The sequence below is a fragment of the Gasterosteus aculeatus genome, chromosome 17, assembly GCF_964276395.1.
Source record: "Gasterosteus aculeatus chromosome 17, fGasAcu3.hap1.1, whole genome shotgun sequence".
Lineage (NCBI taxonomy): Eukaryota > Metazoa > Chordata > Actinopteri > Perciformes > Gasterosteidae > Gasterosteus > Gasterosteus aculeatus.
Window position 1 is genome coordinate 14,443,096 of NC_135705.1, and position 18,862 is coordinate 14,461,957.

An 18,862-nucleotide genomic window follows, 5' to 3' on the forward strand; every position below is an offset into this window, starting at 1 on the left:
TTACCCCAGTGTGTGGTGGGGGTGGTGGTGGTGGTGGGTGGGGTGGGATCTTGTGTGGAGCAACAGAGAGAGAGAGACAGATATGTGTGAGAGAGAAATGAAAGTGCAGAGACAGCACACTTGCTCATTAACTCCCCCGGCGAGTTCTTCCGGTCGTCATGTTTGTGCGCTCGCAGAGGAGCTGTGGGTTTGTGAGGACTTGCTCCAACAGGCACCACACACCGAACGGGATTCAGGCTGCGCTCTCTGTGGCTTTGATATCACACAAACGCCTTGACTGGACACAAAATCAATCGACGTGATGTAAAAGTTCCTAATCTGGCGGGAAAAAGTTTAATTTTTATTTAAGAATCGTTAAAAATAGGTAAAATGTGTTTTTTTTCCTTTTCCTTCCCCTTACTATCATTCAAAAGCTGTCTTCACAAAACCTACACAATGCAGCAGTGGGTTAATGCTATTTGGCTGACATGGCCGTTACCATTGCCAGAGAAATGTGAAAAGAATTACAGTAATGGTGCCGCCGGGGGGGATCTTCTCTTTCCTCTCGTCTCCATATACTGTATACTGTGCAAAATAGCGCAGCAGACATCAGATGCACGGCAAACAGGCCGTTAGTGTCAGGACTCCGATGGAAAATCCATAGTTTCATTACAGGCCCGCTGGTATGAATGCGGCTGGGAGGCGACCGGAGCTCCATCATGGGCCCTACGGGAGCCGGAATGGCTGCATTTAGTGACGCAGTGGAGTGAGGAGGAGGCAAAAGGGTCAAGGCTGCCGCTGGGAACGAAGCGTGTTAGAGAGAAGCAGCCAGATAAAGTTCATGGGCAGTAACTGGCACGGCCACAATTGTACCCGACTCACCTTCTTCTTGAGACTCGTGCTGCCCCGCTGCCTCTGTGCGAGTGTGTCAAGGACCTCGCGATAGGATATGACATCAGGGCTGCGGGTCACAACATAATGCCACTTATTACACATATCCTTGACAGAATTTCCTTGTGAGTTCACCTACCGGACAATGGGCTCCCCGTACTAAGCGATGAGTTCTGTTTTCTATAGTTTACCTAATACGCTCAACCCGAATCAGAAATAACTTCTTCTTTCACACTTATCTTTCACTTTCCCATCACTAGAAATCAAGGAGCACATTCAAGGCACAATGCCTCTAAGAGTTATTGGGTGAGTTCATCTGGAAGAAGGTAGCTCTCAGGAGCTCCGGGCGTTTTCTCATCCCTCTTGGTCAATAGAGTTAAAAGACAGACTTTAGGGGAAATTACCCTTCGATTGGACTTACTGATAAAGTGGTGGGATTGTAATTCTTTGTGGCCTTTGAGACCAGAAAGTAAAGATCAGGTGAGACATATTGTCCACACTAATGTGGATTGCTTTGAAAATGTTGTTTATTTGCTAAAGGTTTTGTGTCCACTCAATGCTTAAAGCAGTAGATAAATCTTTCTCTTTCAGTGGCATCTTCCCGGCAAAAAGAGTGTGAATTCTAAGGATTATGCAAACTAATCACCAATTCTAACCCAATTATGTGCGTGTATATTAGTGCTGGGCATGTTAACATGTTGTTATCGTGTTAATGCATTAATTCATTAAGGCTGACACGCAACAGTTTTTTACTGATGAAAAAGTGTGCAATACACTACTTTTCATCCATTGGCGAATAATTGCAAAAATCATACGATTAAAAAGTGTAATTGTTGTCCAGCACTAATATATAATGTGTGTGTATATATATTTTCCTTCCCCTGAAGAACTGAAGAACTCACAGCTGTATGTTTGTCACAATTGTACCTCCATGTGTGCTTAACCACATGATAGAATCTTAAACAAAAAGAAGAAAAACAACCTGATTCCTCTGAGAAAAAGGCAAGTAGGGAGCTGAAGCGTAGGAGAGAAGATCCACACACACACACACACACACACACACACTGATTGCTCACGGCTTTGACTCCTCTCATTGCATCATCTCTCTAATGCATTTGTCCTGCATCACTTTCTACCAGTGTGTATGCTTAGGTGTGTACGTGGCTCTGCGGGGGGGTCTTCAGTAAACTGGTAAAAGCCACAAGGGCCATGTCCTGATGTTCACTAAAAACGTACGTTTGTGCGTGCTTATTCACAGCCCTCTGATTCCCATCCAGTGAAGTCTGTTAGGCTGTGTATAACATCCATCATGGAGGGAATGCACAGAGAGCCACTTTTATTAACAGTCAACCCTGACCTGAATTCTCTTTATTTATGCATGAATAAATTGGGGACTGATTGACATTATGGATGGATCTGCTGAACTAGTATGGATACAGCTTCTAAAATGCACAAACTAGCTTTTTTTGTGTTTTCAAACTTTAAAAGATGCATATTCTGACTTAACTGATGTAGATCTTTTCTCCTACTCCATAGTTATGACCGACACACACACACAAAACATTCGTTCCATATCTTCTCCGCAGAGGAAGCGATGCAGCCATGAGCAATGCAAATTGGGTAAAATGTTGTGGAAAGTGGCTTCTCCCACTGGGACCTCTCAGAGTTATTGTGTGTGTGTGTGTGTGTGTGTGTGTGTGTGTGTGTGTGTGTGTGTGTGTGTGTGTGCTAAAGCACCTGTTCTTGCAGTTGTTGGTGAGTGAACAACATTGTTCTGTATGTGCCTGAGTGCATACAGGCCGCAGTGGCTTACAAACAATCCTCCGTGTGATTTCAGGGTGAGAAGTGAGTGAGAAAGGGAAAAGTGTCTATAAAGCGAGGCAAAATTGAAGGCACCTTTCTGTAAGATCGCACCAATTAGCTGCCAGAAGGGCTTTGGCCATCCTCATCGATGCAGGAAAAAAGAGGACTTAAAGAGAAGAAGATGAAAATCGAGACACAGAGAAGAAGGATTAGAGGGACACAGAGTTTCGGCCGGAGGGAAATATTGGTTGGCTTATCGTCTAATTTTTTTTTTCTCACTGGTGGTTTCACAGCTCTTCAGAGACCCACTAACTCATTACCTTTTAAATAAGGCCTTCAGACTTAACTCCCCAACCTCAGTCCACAAAGTGAAGTGCAATGATGGAAAAAGGTTTTTCCCCTCCTTTCTGCTTAGAAGCTAGAATCATCTTCCATAAGTGAATAAACGTCAATGAATCTTACAATATTCCGAGCTGTTGACAGCAATTTTAAAAGCCCCCAATAAAAGATGGACGAATGTAAAACCATCTGAATGATCAAGCTACTGTTGAAATCAGATTTTCCAGTCCCTTGTAACCGTGGAAGTCAGAGAAGCTGACACTTTGAATGGCGAAAAAAAGTCTTTAATGTGGTGCCAAGTTCCTTCATAGTGGAGGACCTGTATCACGTGGCCTCCTGTGAGCGTGAATTCATTTTACCTCTGGATGAACTCGGGGACTTGGTTTGTTTTTCTGGCTTTAGCCGTGGCTCCCAGTGTGTCCGTTGCGGGGGTTGTATTGTGCTGGTTTGAATTTATTGTCTCTTCCCCCCCTGCATGTGTGAGTGAGTGTGCGTTAGGGTGCCAGTTAGGGTGGACAGTGAAGCATTGGCCTTCTGGAAATGGGCTGTGGAAAACCTACAGGTTGGACCATCTGCCTCCTGTGTGTGTGTGTGTGTGTGTGTGTGTGTGTGTGTGAGAGAGTGACTATTTCTGAATGGAAAGGTTTTGTCTATTCAAAGAATGCGGCCTGGCCAAGACCAATTTCCCCAAGTACACACACGCAAACAGTGGATTTATGCAGCTGCTGACTCAACAGAAAAAACAAACTTTGATGCAGGAGAGGGAGAATTGGACTGTTATACGTTTACTGGATGCGATGCAAAGAGGAGCAAGGGGGGGGCAGAAAAGGCAAGGAGGGATACACCGCAAAAAGGGCTAGAATTTGTCGAAGTTTGAGGCTGGAGGGAGGAAATGACTCGGATGAACAAGGTTGTGAATGTATTTGCGGATGAGCACAAACGCAGTCTGTTTCCAGGCACAGTTACTAAGCAAAGAAACATCACCAAGGGGTTCTCAAACTAAGTGAATCACCTTTGCAAACACTCAAAATCCTATTAGTATCCGCAGCATTGCATTTAAAGGACGTGGGATACGTTTTCTTCGGGCACTTACCTCAACAGCCGGGGCAAAGCGCCCCCCTTAGACATATTTACATCACATCTCTCCCTCCTCTCTCCACGTCCCCATGTGTTGCCTCCCGGGAGGGAACCAAAAGTGTGTGTGTTTAAACGCAACAAGCGAGCCACGGCATCTGTAGCACGCCCATTTCGTGAAATAAGAATATAAGTCTAATTGAGCTTTTTAATTGTCCTTTAAACCCTGCTGAGTGCCCATGCTGCTGCTTAATTGTGTTTGTGTGCCTGCATGTGTCCGGCCTGTTGGGATGTGCACGGTTCTGTTTGTGAGTGGAGCGAGCATGCGGGCTCCTTCTGTGTATAATGAGCTAATGGCAACGTGTGGTTACCCCTCTGAGGGATCTATTAGTGTGCGTTTCTGTAGTTGCGTGATGTGTGTTTGTGAGTGCGTGTTTTCATGAGTCAGGGAGCAGGAGAACGGCAGCCTGAGTAATAAGCATCCTCGCTGGGGCTGGTACGTCATCCCGCCTCACTGAAGCTATATTTGTGTGTGCAGCCAACTGATTGTTTATCATTGTGGCCCTTCAATTTCAACTAATTCACTTTGATTTTAACTTAATATTTAATTATATTTAGTTTGTGACAGCATAGATCTTTAATGTGATCAGCATGTATGTTTGTGTGTGTGTTTGCTGGCCTTATCTCTTGTCAGTATAATTGTCTGCATGCGAGTTTGCGATTGCTTTCTCTCACACTTGTGTCCAATCTTGGATAAAGAATTTCCTCCCTTTTCTATATTGACAACTTCCCTCTGCTCTCAAACACTTCCTGTTTCTCTCTGTTGGGCATTCAGAGAGAGAGAGGGAGAAGTTAAAGGGCAAGATAAGCTGTGTGCGTGTGCGTGCTGCGTGTGCACGCGCATCCGAGTGAAAGGGTCAGAGAGCGAGAGTGACATCAAGAGACACAATAAAGAGCACTTCTGTAAAAAGCAATCTTGTGACAGTCCAGTGCGCTCAGCTGACTCTCTGGAAACTTTGGTGCTTTCTTCTCCTCTCGCCTATTCTGGTCTCTGGGAAGCATTCTTGCTAGTTTAGTATTCTCAATGTGTGTCAAAGAGGTGACATAATTATCGCCTGCTTCCACCTCTTTATTTATTTGATAGTAACTGGCAGTAATTGACTAACGGAGAAGGTGAGAGCAGACGAAAGACGACGAGATTTAATGCTCAGTGACGTTGAAGGCTGCTTTGTTATGAGCAAACACGGTCACTTCCTTACATGACCTGATGCCTATGCTATTTCTCATTGAGCGATGCAACTACACTGCCGCCACTCTTTGTGTTTGTGGAATCTCGTATCTAGTATGAACATGTAAACTTGTACCTGTCACATGTGGAGTCGATCAGGGATCACGAATCTCCGTACGCTGCAAAATGGAAGGGCACTTAAGTTTTATGTGCATCTTGAGAGCGAGTATTTCCTCCCACCACCATCTAATTTCGCTTGTTTTATCCTTACAACTTGGGCCTCTCCTAAGAAGACACTGAGAAGAATTGACCGACATACTGGTTGGGGTGGAAAAAAAGGACAGCACAGATTCATCCTGCATGTCCCTCCCTCCTACCTCAAATCATCTTTCTATCATTTAAAAAAAAATCTTCAATCCAGGATGTCTCCGTCTCTCGTTTTCCACCTTTCCGTACCTCCGCCTCCCTCGCTGACACAGAGGAATGAGAGTTGACCCAGCTGGCCACTGGCGCACAAACTCTGCTCTCCCTTGTGCTCTGTGTTTGCCTTTGTCTCGCTCTCACCGAAAGAGCCAAACCACAAACGCGCGCACACACACACACACACACACACACACACTCACATTATCCGTTGGTGATTGTCAGGCAGCAGCGTCTGATTTAAGGTCTCACACTCACCACGCCGCTTTTCCTGAGCCCTCTCCTTCATCGTTCCTCCTTTTATCCTTTTTTACGCTTCTCTCTACGGGTCCGCTCCAAGTTCAGCTCTTTCAACACATTAAAACACAATATTTTAGTTAGGATTCTGCGCACCGTGAATCACGTAAACGCAGCTTCTCCATGTGGGCTATTTAAAACAAAAGACTCACAATGACTGACAAAGTTTGCAGACAATTGAATGGGATTTTGCCATTTGCGCTTGCTAATTGTATGAAAGCTGCTCAGCCCTGAATGAACCCGCAGAAACATACAGCCCGTCGATTACAGCTTATAATTGTCGTAATTTGGCAAGAATGTGCTTGAACGTGGGTGGGCCCTATCAATCGAATAGCTCCGGGTGTCAACTAAACCCACCCTATGCCCCACCCCCATCTCCTCCCCAGACACTACAGCCATTGGTCGGGCCCCATTGTGTTACTGGGGCTACAGGCCAAAACCGAGGCTGGGCATCTGTCGCGTGCGCGCGCATGCATGCTTGTCTATTTGCATGCCAACTCCAGTTCAAGCAGTGGGGCATGCAAATGTGCCGAGTCATGCATTCCTGTGTGTACACATACTGTACACAACCACAGTCTCTATCCGTGCCCTCTGACCCTGTGGCTACACGAGGCAGTCTAAACTGGCCGGTTAGCACTGGAGATATCAATACTTTATTTGAGTGCAGCACACTTAACGTGCTGTTTACATATGAAAACACAAGATTTATCTGGGCACAGAGGCTAGAAGTACACAGTCGCTTTTAGCAGATATTGGCACTGGGACACATCTGCTCCCTGGTTTTGAGGCCGGGAACAATACGACACTGTTGTCAACCTGCCTCAGTACATTGAGACTCTGAAATGGACAAACCGGCAACTGTGCCTACCGTCTGTAGTGATTCCTGATGTCCGGGCAAGTGTGATAACGAGACAGATAAATCACATTCCTCACATACCTTCCACCAGCTTGTGTGCACATGTAACCGGCATCGATGCGCCAGCAGAAACCTGTGGTGTGCTTTCATAAAACAGAGAAGAGGAAAGAGATTTACTTTGTGGTCAAGGTCTAAACAGCAGCAGGAGCAGAAAGCGGTTGGATATCTCCTCACATACCACTCTGCTTCACATCACGCACACCAGGAAATGTGCCTTTTTCTTATCTGCGAATGCTATATTTTATTTTTAATGTTGTCATCTCTTTATTGTACTATGCTCATGAAGACCTTTTATGTTGCCTATAGTTGGTGCCTTGCATTGACTAATGACCCGTATACCACATAAGGTATCTTCAGCATTTTCCCTTTCGACTGGTGTCATGATTAATATGATTGTAAGGGATTAAATAGCACATGGGACGAGGTCATGTCTGGGTGTGCGAGCACTGCACACACGCCTGGCACATCTGCTAAATGTCACTGTGTACTCCACGGCCGTCCGTGACACACACACACACACACACACACACACACACACACACACACACACAGAGTTGATAACATACTTTAGTACTGTCCAGATTGAGCCATGTGTGGTCTCTCATTCCCTGCTTCCTGTGAAGATGACCAGACATTATTCCTTTCCACTTTCTCCCTCTCGGACACACATCATTTCTCGCTCAATCCAGTTCAGCTTTTTGGCTCTTAAATCAGTCATTCCCATTGTATTTAGTTAGCAGCAGCCAAGACCGTCCCTGTGGACTATTACACACACCGGGAGAGGAGAAAGCGCGGGCCGGGAGAGAGGGAGGGAAATGGGAACTTAGCCGAGAGATGAAGTGAGATATAATACTGTAAAGAAGAGAAGAATGCTGAATGAGGAACACAGAGATGAAGCGGTGAAAGAAAAAGCGTTTGCTGGTAGACGTGACAGCCACACAGCTCCGACTCTCATTTGTGTTCCTGCTGGTGGCAGTCTTCCCAGCTTTCCCTTTTCTTTTCTCCTCCATTCCAGAGCCTCGGGCCCAAACAGCAAGGGACTTTCCTCTGGCTCCACCCCAACAGAAGAGTCAGCAATTTGGGCAATCTGGGTGGCTTCACCTGGGAATGAAGGGATGTTCTATTTTGTGGAGAGTGGGGGAAAAAAAAAAAAAATGGGTGACTTCCACTGAAGGAAGTGAAAAAGCAACGCTGCATTCCACTAGATACCAAGTGCATATGAGCATGAAAAACCATTTGTTGTTAATTAACACAATCTGCAAAGCCCGTCCTCTCCACTCCCATTTCTAGAGTTCTGATTTTGAAAAGTTTGAACTTCCTGAAGTTTGCACACAGCCAGGTACAGTAGATACTGGAGCATATTGTTTTAGTTCTGAAACAGCCACCCGCCCCCTCTGCCTGTCCACATTTGGTGCATCAATAACTTAAACCTCAGTGCACCTCTCTCTTCGACTCGCAGCAGAAGGCATTACATTTTAGCCTCACGCCAAGAAAAACAGAGCTCTGCCTCTTGGACAAACACAAATAGAGTCCGGCCGTGTTAAGCTAACAACATAAATCCCACCAGACCTACACATCACATACTACATCACCATTAAATTCAAAAGCAAAACACATATTTAGCTGTTTTTGTCTCAAACCAAAGTTCACTCCCCACCCCCCCCCCCCCCCCCACACACACCTTTTCTCCCTTCCTGCCACTAACTTGTAACTATAAGCGCACACACACACACACACACACACACTGTGTCGACATATGTAGTGTGTTGGTGAATTAGATTAGACTGTTAAGAAACGCGCAAGCACACACCAACATGCAACATAGTTGGGGTTGCAGGAGAAGGCGGCAGTGAAGGAGGGAGGATTGGGGCAGTCGTGAAAGGAATGTGCCTCCTCCACTCTCCCAAAGAATATACATACACACACAGAAAGCTGTCCCTAAACCCAACGTCCGATACCTTTCCCTAGACGTAGCACTTTTCACCTTAGGTGTCCCATGTCGAAGTGTCCCTGAGACACCTAATTGCTCCCCAGGAAAGATGTAAAAACCCTGGGTTAAAAATGCAATGTAAGTTGCTTTGGATGAAAGCGTCGGCTAAATGACCTGTAATGTAATGTAAAGGCCGTTTAACGGATGCTGAGTTCGGTGATATGAGCCAAATGAAACACGTAAGTGCTGAAATGAAAAGCTGTTTATGAAACAATCCATTAAAGCTTGTCTACACCAACATAGCGCACTGTCTTGACATGCTTCCCTTTGAGGGAATAGTAAGCCGATGAGTGTAAAAGGAAGCCAACGTAGTTAATCAACCCTTGTATGTTGAAGTAAAAACTGCTGCACTAAAACAGCAATAATTTTGCAGACTGTAATCCAACCATTACGCCACATTACATACCATCTACGATTTAGCAAGTTAGATAGGTCAGAGTAATGAAATAACAGTCATGAGGTCAGGGCTTCTTAGCTTCTTAGCCGTTAGCTTCTTAGCTAACCGTTAGCTCTCCAGCAGCAGGATGCAGTAGTCAATTGTTAGCTTTTTATTGATGTCATTGTAAACAGTGTGTACACGCATGGAAACCAGGGCCAGAATCATGATTGGAATAACATTACTGTGCATAATCAGTGTGCCACATTATGCCGGAAGCTAAACAACACTTAAGGCTTAAGTGCCAGGCAATCGGTTATCATTAAACTCAATAGTTACCAGTCTGTGGAGGGGGGGGGGGTTCTTACTGGAACATTAAAGATAAAGGACCACATTCTGAATAGTGTATAAAGCCGTAATGCAACACACACACACACACACACACACACACGGACAACCGCTGCTGTAAATCTTTCAAAACGACACTATAAAAGCTCTTTTAAACACCATCTGCATTCCCCGTCATTTACAGCTGCCAAACGTTATTTGTGTTTATGCGCATCTGTGTGTTCTGTCATTATTTGTGTGAACCGTCTCTCAGCTAAGCTACAAAGCTTCCTATAGGCCTACCGTGATTTCCGGACCATAGAGCGGCACGTGAATATAAGCCGCACCACCTAAATTTAGAACGAAAAAAAAGATGTGTACATATATAAGCCGCAGGTGTCCACGCGGCAGAAAAACGACTCACCATGGATTCATTAATGGAAGGTTTATGTGCAGCCGCTCGGTTTCCTTCTCCGACAGACAGATTGGTTGCCCGTAACTTGCACCGGTCTGTCTCGCTCTCACGCGTTAGCACGTAAAAAACATACATTAGCCGCACCGTGGTATAAGCCGCAGGGTTCGTGGGAAAAAAGTTGTGGCTTATAGTAGTTACCAGCAACCTTATTCCTAATTTAAGACGTTTACTGAGTCACAAAACTGACCATCACCATCTTGACGTTGTTGTCTTGAACTTCTCTTTTTCAGTTCTCTCTGTGTTTTCTTTCTGTCATGGGTGTTTTCGCTGTATGCGTAAGAGCTGAGTAAGGTTTTTATTTTATTTTTTACTTTTTTGCTTGTGTTATGGAACGCCAGAAGAGGAAGAATGTGAGGAGAAGGGTTGAGGACAAACACGAAATAGAAGGAAGGTTAAGGGGTGAAGGAAAGTGTCAATTAAAAAAAAAGAGAGGAAATCAGTTGAAAGTAAGGAATAAGCAGGAACGCTCCAGCAGGGGTCGAAACATGAACGGAAGAGCTGATGGAGAAGTGAAAGAGGCAGAGTGAACCCCGGCAATGGTTTGGCACACTACACTGAGGTGCGGTTTCGGCCCGGCTCTTAGCCTCTTTTCTTTCATCTATTGACAACATCTGTGCACACACACACACACACACACACACACACACTCTTACTGTACGTCACAGCACAATCAAAACAGACCCACATCTTGACCACCATAGAATTCCTCCACCATAATTCAGGTCCTTCCCGAGGAAGATGTAAATCACTTATCTCTCCCTCTCTCCCCTTAAAAGATGCTATTAGAGGCACCAGTGGCCATGTAATCACTCTGGCTCTCCCACAGGAAGACACACTCACACAGACGCACACGCACCTACCATGGTAATTACAACGGAAGATTAGGTCATATTCGCTGTAATCCTACTGAATGGCTGATCTAGTCAGTAAATGGTGGGTCAAGCGGTGCTGCGTAGTGTCACGTCAACAGTGGGAGAGCGTTCGTGTTCTTCATTTCGTCTAATAATTGATGCTTTTTTTTAATGCGAGTTATTTCCATTAACTCTACATGATTGCCCCGCTGCATGGATAGACCGCAAGCGCGCATTCTGCAACGTGTGCAAAGTGACTCTCTCGCCCTCTTATGCACACACACTTTCTCTCCCTGCCCAACTCCCATACTCCATCTCTACACAAACACTCGCTTCCTGTGTTTGTATGTGGCTTTGAAGAGAGAAACGCAGCACCTCGTAGATCATGAAAGCGGAGCACTTCATAGATGATAGCATCGGTCCCCCCCTCATTGCATTTAGCACTCTTCCCAATCTCTGTTTAGTTTCTCACCTTCCTGTGTCTGATAAGGCTAGCAGCTTGTTAGCATAGCTCTGGCTCGGCCCATGCTGACTTGAATAGTTAGTATTGGTCCAATGTGGGAATCATGTGCTGGGTTAATACTCTTCTGCACGCCCATAGCCACATACTGTACATATTAAGTGTATGCACCATATGTCTTTAATATAGAGGTCCTTGCGGCAGTCTTTGATGTAAATGGGTAATATTGTCTGGGTTGAGATATCCCATAAGGGATTTGTGCTGTGGCTCAACATAAGGGGAAGTCTTTTCTCATCTCAACGGCGACACTAAAAAGCCATTCATTTGGAAACCTCTATCACTGAGTCTCATCTTATTGTATATGATAATGTTGTGGTGCAATTTCTTCCCCCGTTTGCAAGACAGCTGATAAAATCAGTCATAGTAAAGCACCTCTCCAGATGCAATGCTTTTCACACTCCTCGGGGGTGTGTGTGTGTGTGTGTGTGTGTGTGTGTGTGTGTGTGCGCGCGCGTAACTCCATGCAGATGATTGCGTTAGTGTGATTTAGTGATGGTTGGAAGATGAAATGCCGCCGCGCCGCGTCTAGCGACTCGCTGCGCACACTTATCTGACAACTGCAAGCTAAAGACATTTAATTTGGATAGGAAAGAGGAGGGAGGGAGGAAGGAAAGATGGAGACGAGCGAGCATGTAAAACGGTGAATACACAGGAGATGAATGAGAGAAAAGAAGCGCAATGCATCGGAGGAGGGAAGGCTGAGGATGCAAGACATGGGTAGAGATAGAGAGATGGGGCGATGACGAGGCCTTTTAATTTCAGCGAGCATGAGGATTAAAAGGCCTTAACAGTGATGAATAGGTTTAATTTGCTGTTAAAGCAGCTCGCTTTCACAACGTCAACCCTTATATTATATTATATCCGTGCATTTGTGCTTGGAAAATCATACCACATGTGGCTCAGGCCTTTGTTCCTATTCTCTCCTTTTCGTTTTTTCCTGCCTCCACAGACTGTTGTAGGTGTGTGTGTGTGTGTGTGTGTGTGTGTGTGTGAGAGCGAGAATGTGACCTTTTATAAGCTCTGCTGGTGAAAGGCCACAGGCTCACAGATGAATAACCATGGTGGAGACATGTGGGTGAATACCAAAGCCAGTCAATAAGAGATGGCATAGCAAGTAACATGATATGACAGAATACGCTGGATCACACGGCCACATATTTGAACTCAGTGACGAGTGCTCGGTGTCAGCTTCAAGATCTCTGACCGAACCAGGTGCAGCTTCAAATGCGCTTCGTTTAAAATATACTTTGCCACGTGTGTGTACTAAAAAATTCGTGAAATTACACTACAAGCAAATCTTAACTCGCCTCATCACAGAATTATGGAAGAGAAATGACAAATAGGCATCTATTTCCGAGACATCTATATTAGGTCGAAATAACAGAACGACTTTTGTGTGAATTTTCTTAATAATAATGAAAAGTGAGCGCGATTATTTTTTGTGCTTTGAAGCGCAGGCGTCTTGAAGGCGAGTGCAGAGGTGTCAGTAGATTTACCGGAGAGGTTTGTTGGGAGAGGACTTTTCACCGTGTACTCTCATCCCCCCCGTAGTATTTGGGCTTTTCAGTGTTGGAGATGCGTTTATGGATTGAAACCTCTTTCCGACCTGCCAATCAACTCTAATTATTTATTATATATGACTTTAATTGTTGGCAATATGATTGTTTTTAAATAAAGTTCCCAGAAGCGTCCTAAAAAACTAATTTCAACTTTTCCAAAGTCAGTGTAAACTGTAAACCCTTCCAAATCCTATTACTTAGCTTTTTTTTATGTAGCTCACCAAAAAACTAGAGCTTGAATGCACCCTAATGCAATTGAAAGTAACTTTTTGGTGATGTTAGCACTTAGCTCCGTTTGAAGCAGGCCCCGTGAGGCAGCCGGTCACCACGATGACTCCTAAGGTCAGATCCCTCGATGCATCTCCATCGAGTCTTACCCATAAATAAATAGGTCATCTTAAGAAGCGAGGACTGCACACTACAGCAGGGCCTCCTGGAACGCACACGCTTTTAAAATAATACAATTTAATTTCACACCAATAAAGACCCTTTTAAAAGCGACTAAAATTTCTCATTGCATCTGGTCTCCTTCCCAGGCTTTAAAATAACACGCTCCAGACGTATTGGTAGCAGCCACACATTCCACTGAGTGTGTGTGTGTGTGTGTGTGTGTGTGTGTGTGTGTATATATATATGTATGAATGTGTGTTTGAGTGCACGCCTCCTCCATCATTGTCACCCTAGGTCTTTGTCTATCTTGGTGCGGTTGAAGGAAAAGCTGTCTGACCCACATATGGTATAGGTTTACTGCTGGCTCTGTGCGTCGGCTGTATATACTGTGTATGTGTGGGATGGTGGTGGATCTGTCCCGTAGATATATATCACAGCGATCACTCACTCATGTGTGATGCTCCATCTGCTCCCAGCTCCTAAGTCACGCGGACACAAACACAATCCTGACCTTGGAGCTATGGAAGAAAAAGAGAGCTTCACTTGCTACATAAAACAACTTATTCCTTTTTTTTTTCATGTATCCAGGGGATTCTTTCTACTCACTGACAATGCACTCCAGCCCTCTATACCTGCCTTTGTGAGTGTGTGTGACTGTGTGTGTGTTTGAGAGCACAGGTTCAAGTGCTCAGTGCTAGTGGCCCTGTCCTCTTGATTTTCTCTGATAAAAACAACAACATGCCAATAGGGGAAATATGTTTTTGTGATGTTTCGACACGCGATTTGTTTTGTGTCTTGGCGCCCTCCAGTTCTGCCGAGCTCACCGTACAATAGGAAGTGAGTGATTTCAGTCCTATCCGAGCGCCTCTGCTGCAGATAGAAAACAGGAGTCCGAGGGACACACACCATATGGGAGACGTTTACATGGAGCTGTCATTGGGCTGTGTCCACAGAGCCTCTTGTGATGTGTGTGGCTGCTTACAGGACTTCCTCCCTACCATGGCCTTGTAGGGTTTCTGTAAGGTCGGGGTCAAAGTGGAAGTTGTAGAAAAAAACATTGAGCAGTGGTAATGACCCGATCTTCATTATTAGATTAGCATTTTCCCAGTAACAGAAAATGTTAAAACTTAAAAGCATCTTATTCACATCGGCTTAAATTCTGAGGATCAATGTTCGTTCTTGACCTTAAGAAACTGCAATTGAAAAAAGTCACGTCCCATTTAGAGGTTTTTATCAAGTCATATCATCTTTAACAGCAGAAAGAAAGGAGAACATGGGATAGGATCACATACTGTAAGAGGCTGGGAGATGTATCCTGGATGAAATAAAGTATACAACTGTTGTATAGAAACATTGGTAGCATTCACAACACTAGGGCCCAGTACAGCCTACAAGTGTTGTATTAATACTTGAGATCACTGAGAGTATCGTCATCTGTTGACTCCTTCACCCACTTCATCACTCCTTCCCACGTTTCTCTCGTCTTTACTTCATTTTCTTTTGTTCTGGAGAGGGCCACACTGAATTCCCCACTTCAACCGGGCCCCCTAAACACATGCACATACACACAGGGGCTCCCCTCCACATCAAAGTCAGGAATGTGGGCCTTGCTGCCATTATGCATGGGTAGACCTACTTATGTCAAGGTACCCCTCTATCAAGTAAGTGTGTGTGTGTGTGTGTTTTCAGACATGCTGTGAGTGAGGTAAGTATGCTTTGTGTTCACACACATCTCCAAATCGGCTTTGAAATGTCAAAGCCATTACTGCAGCTATGTGCTTGTGCCGCCATGTTATGGCTCTCCGTCAGACCTGGGAACACCTGGACCATTTTGTTCCGTTTCCTGAGCTTTTAATTCAATTTCCTGAAGTCTTTGAAGTTCCTATGCACCTCCTCTTTTTTTTTTTTTTCCTTCTTTATTTTAAGAAAGAAGAACTTGCCCTTCAGCTCTCTTCACTTTTCCTACCATCCCATAGTACATTCATGCAATTGGCAGGCCTAGTCTTTCTCTCACTCTCTATCATGTACACAAGCTCCGTCAGTTGTCACTTGCGGCTCCGACAGGCATCATTCTCGTTGACGTGCCGCTGTCTTATCGGCCAGCTCTCACCCTCACACCGCCAGGCTCCCTATCAACAGCTGGCTATCCTGTGTGTCTACCAGAGCTAACCAGGCCTGCCCGGCGCAGATAAAACCCAGCATTAGGGGATTTGGGGAGGATCGACAGGTTTAGGGAGGTGTTAATGCACAGAGAACAGATAAAAAAAATGCATGCTGTAGAGGGAGGGAAGGAGGGAAACGGCAGCGTCATTGTGATGATGCTGCTGTGCGTATTTTTTTTTTCTCAAAGTGGAATTATGCAATGCTTCTGAATATCCAGCGGCATGTTGCAGACGGGAAAAGTCTGGGATGGTAATGAAATCCCCGGGGTTGCAGGGAAATGTTGAAAATGGGCCACTTATATGAATGCAGTAGAAGTCATTCCACAACTTGATTTACTCATTGACGGCATTTAACTTTACATTTGTTTTTGTTTTTTGACATTGCAGGGCCACTTCTCTCCAGAGAACAGAGTCATTTTGGAAAAATATGTTTTTCTCTTGCTTTTTTGCTTTGTTGGGCTGAAAAGCAATATTGACACCCAGTAAGGAATAACGAGTGTGGTTTGTGGAAGATCTTTGAGTAGCAATCCCGAGGAAACGGGTCTGGAGTTGCACATCAGCGCCATTGAGAAACAAAGACTGTACTCCTCATCTGCTATTCTTCTATTGTCCCCGCTGTCACTCTGCTTTGAGTTCATCCACTTCTCCCTCTCTCGATGCTTCTCCACGTCCTTACTTAAGACACTGCCCCTAATGTGTTTTAAAGTCTGTTAATGATGCATTATGCATGTTGACAAGAGAGCAGAGACGGGCTTATCCCGAAAAACACAAGCGCAGCATCGCTCCATGAATCCATCCATCAACCACTTAGTGGAAAGCTAAGCAATACGGAGGAGACGTTGGGACAGCGGCAGCGTCTCCGATCATCATCGCCGCATCGATTTCTTCACACAGTTCATGCGCACACTTTCACAAGACGGCGTGCATGCACACACATGCTAGTGCACCACTGTCAATTGATGTGTGCACGTTTACACACTGCAGGTGCTCGTAGATAAACGTGCACGCAGAGTCCCGCAAGCTCACATGCACATATATGTGAATGCACACGCATAATGGTACACGTCGAGAAGGAGCTCTTAACCCTCCTGAACGTACAGATCGGCCCGTTAACCTTATTATCAGATTCTAGCGCTTGGTTCCCAAGCACAGAGGCTCAGGTTGATTCAATTAGAAAACTGTTCCTCATCCCTCCATCCATCTGGTGGGTTTATATATACACCGTAGTCCTTTTCTTCCCTCCCTGGTTTCCATAATCTCCGAGCCGGCCTTCGCTGCGGCGCCTGGCGCATAAATTGATTTGGGACAATTTATTACTTGTTGTTTTCACACCCTCACCCTCTCTTACTGGCTCCACTCTTCTCTTTTCTCACCTCTGCCACCCTCCCAACTGTCTTGTGTGCGTTGAATGCGAGCACTTTACGTGAGCTGCATCCTGCCATGATATGAAAGGTGAGAGGGGACACAGGAGAGTTTGAAGACAGAGGAGAAATGAATGTAAGGAGGGACAAAAAGTCAGATCAAGTCAACGTGTGCGATCAACGGCCATCGTTTTGAGTCCCCGTTTCCAAAGTGACACTGGACTTGGTATTGACCAAAGTGAGATAGACTGAAGAGACGGTAGTTTGTACATTCTATATTTCGCAGGCTGGAAGATGCACAAAGAGACGCAGATGGGTACATACAAACGTTTTTTTCCCGGTGTTTAGAACCCCAGTACGTCGCCTTGTGTGTTGGTGTGCGGGCTTGTGCTCATTGTGATGCGAGCCATCCGTGAATGAAATGTATCCTTTGTTTACAGCCCCATTATCTAGATAATAACACCATATTTCCTCTCTCCTCCGGTGCTTCATCACAGCCTTATGAGCTTGCATCTCTCTCTCTCTCTCTCGCTCTCTCCCGTTTTCTTCATCCTTTTTCTCGGCCTCTCCCTTGCTCTCCCTCTCTCCCTGGCACAAACACAGGCAGTGAGAGATGGGATTTTTGCCCCTGGTTTCTTTTGGTGATATTGTAAATAAATTCATCACAAAGTGTGTGCGCTCATCGTTTATGTATCTATCGAAACGCATGTTAGCCTATGCATATCTCTCACCGTGTGTGTGTGTGTGTGTGTGTGTGTGTGTGTGTGTGTGTGTGTGTGTGTGTGTGTGTGTGTGTGTGTGTGTGTGTGTGTGTGTGTGTGTGTGTGTGTGTGTGTGTGTGTGTGTGTGTGCACACTTGTGTTTCCATCTAATCATTTCTCATCTATCCGGGTGCGAACCTATTCGTCAGTTTGTGTGTGTGTTCAGTATCATTTTCCAGCTAGTTATTGCCTGCTGTCCCTCCCTTGTCACCGTGGGCTGATAGCAGCGCGAGTCGACAAAGCGCCGTAATGGAGAGCTGCTGCTTGCCCTCCCCCCTGTTGCTCTGCGCTTTTCATTTGCTGCTGAGATGACTTTGGCTCACAGCCGTACCCAGCCAACCAATCTCCTATCCTGTATCTGCACCATTACTTTCCACATCTGGGCAAATTATTGGCCAAAGCGTACAGAGATTTTTTTTTAGCGTGTACATGTCAGTTTGTGTTTGAAATCCAGAGATAATTTTGCCGTTATTCTCTCTGGGTTCCACACAGGAAAACAGCGTTTTCATAAATACTTTGTCATAATTTCAGTTTTAAAAGTCTTTTCATTAGTTCTTCCCAGGTGCTGAATAGAATTTTTCTCTCTTCCTACCGTTGGATCAACATCATTATCCAGTCAACAATGCTCCTTTCTGTTCACGTTCCCCTTTAATCATATCTTTGTTCACAATAATGATGCTATATTCAATACAGCTATTAACAAAGCTTTTCTATTAAGCCGTTATGCTCAGTGAGGCAGGCGCGTTCAACCTTTTGCTAAAATGTTGCTAATTTCACACTGCCTACCACTGTTATAATATCCACCTGTTTTGTGTATATTTCTCTCTGCGTGTTCATCTGGTGCGTAATCAACGTTCTACTTGTGTTCACTGATTTTTACTTTTTTAAAGTACTCACTTAGGTGTTTTTTGTCATTAAATTGTGAGTTGTTTCCTTACGGTTCTCCTCAATGTGTCCCTGCAGATCTTGGTGAACTCTGTTAATCCGACCCGTCCAGCTGCGCTCTACGAGAAGGTGACTGTCAGCGAGGGAGGAAGTCCCTTGCTGAGAGACATGCTGTTCAGCCCAGACATGCAGTACATCTACACGCTGACTGACAGACAGGTGAGTTCTTCCTGTGCGGCTGCATCCGGGTACCCAATG

General features: G+C 45.1%; 1 protein-coding gene across 5 annotated transcripts in view; it reads left to right on the plus strand.

Annotated features, from left to right (window-relative positions):
- Nucleotides 1-18,862, plus strand: part of plxna1b (plexin A1b) — a 159,500-nt gene that overhangs the window by 52,779 nt on the left and 87,859 nt on the right. For all 5 annotated transcript variants that reach the window (XM_040203497.2, XM_040203500.2, XM_040203499.2 and 2 more), the window contains exon 4: nt 18,683-18,823. In XM_040203497.2, the coding sequence (XP_040059431.2) occupies nt 18,683-18,823 (141 nt within the window). The remainder of the gene's footprint in view (nt 1-18,682; nt 18,824-18,862) is intronic.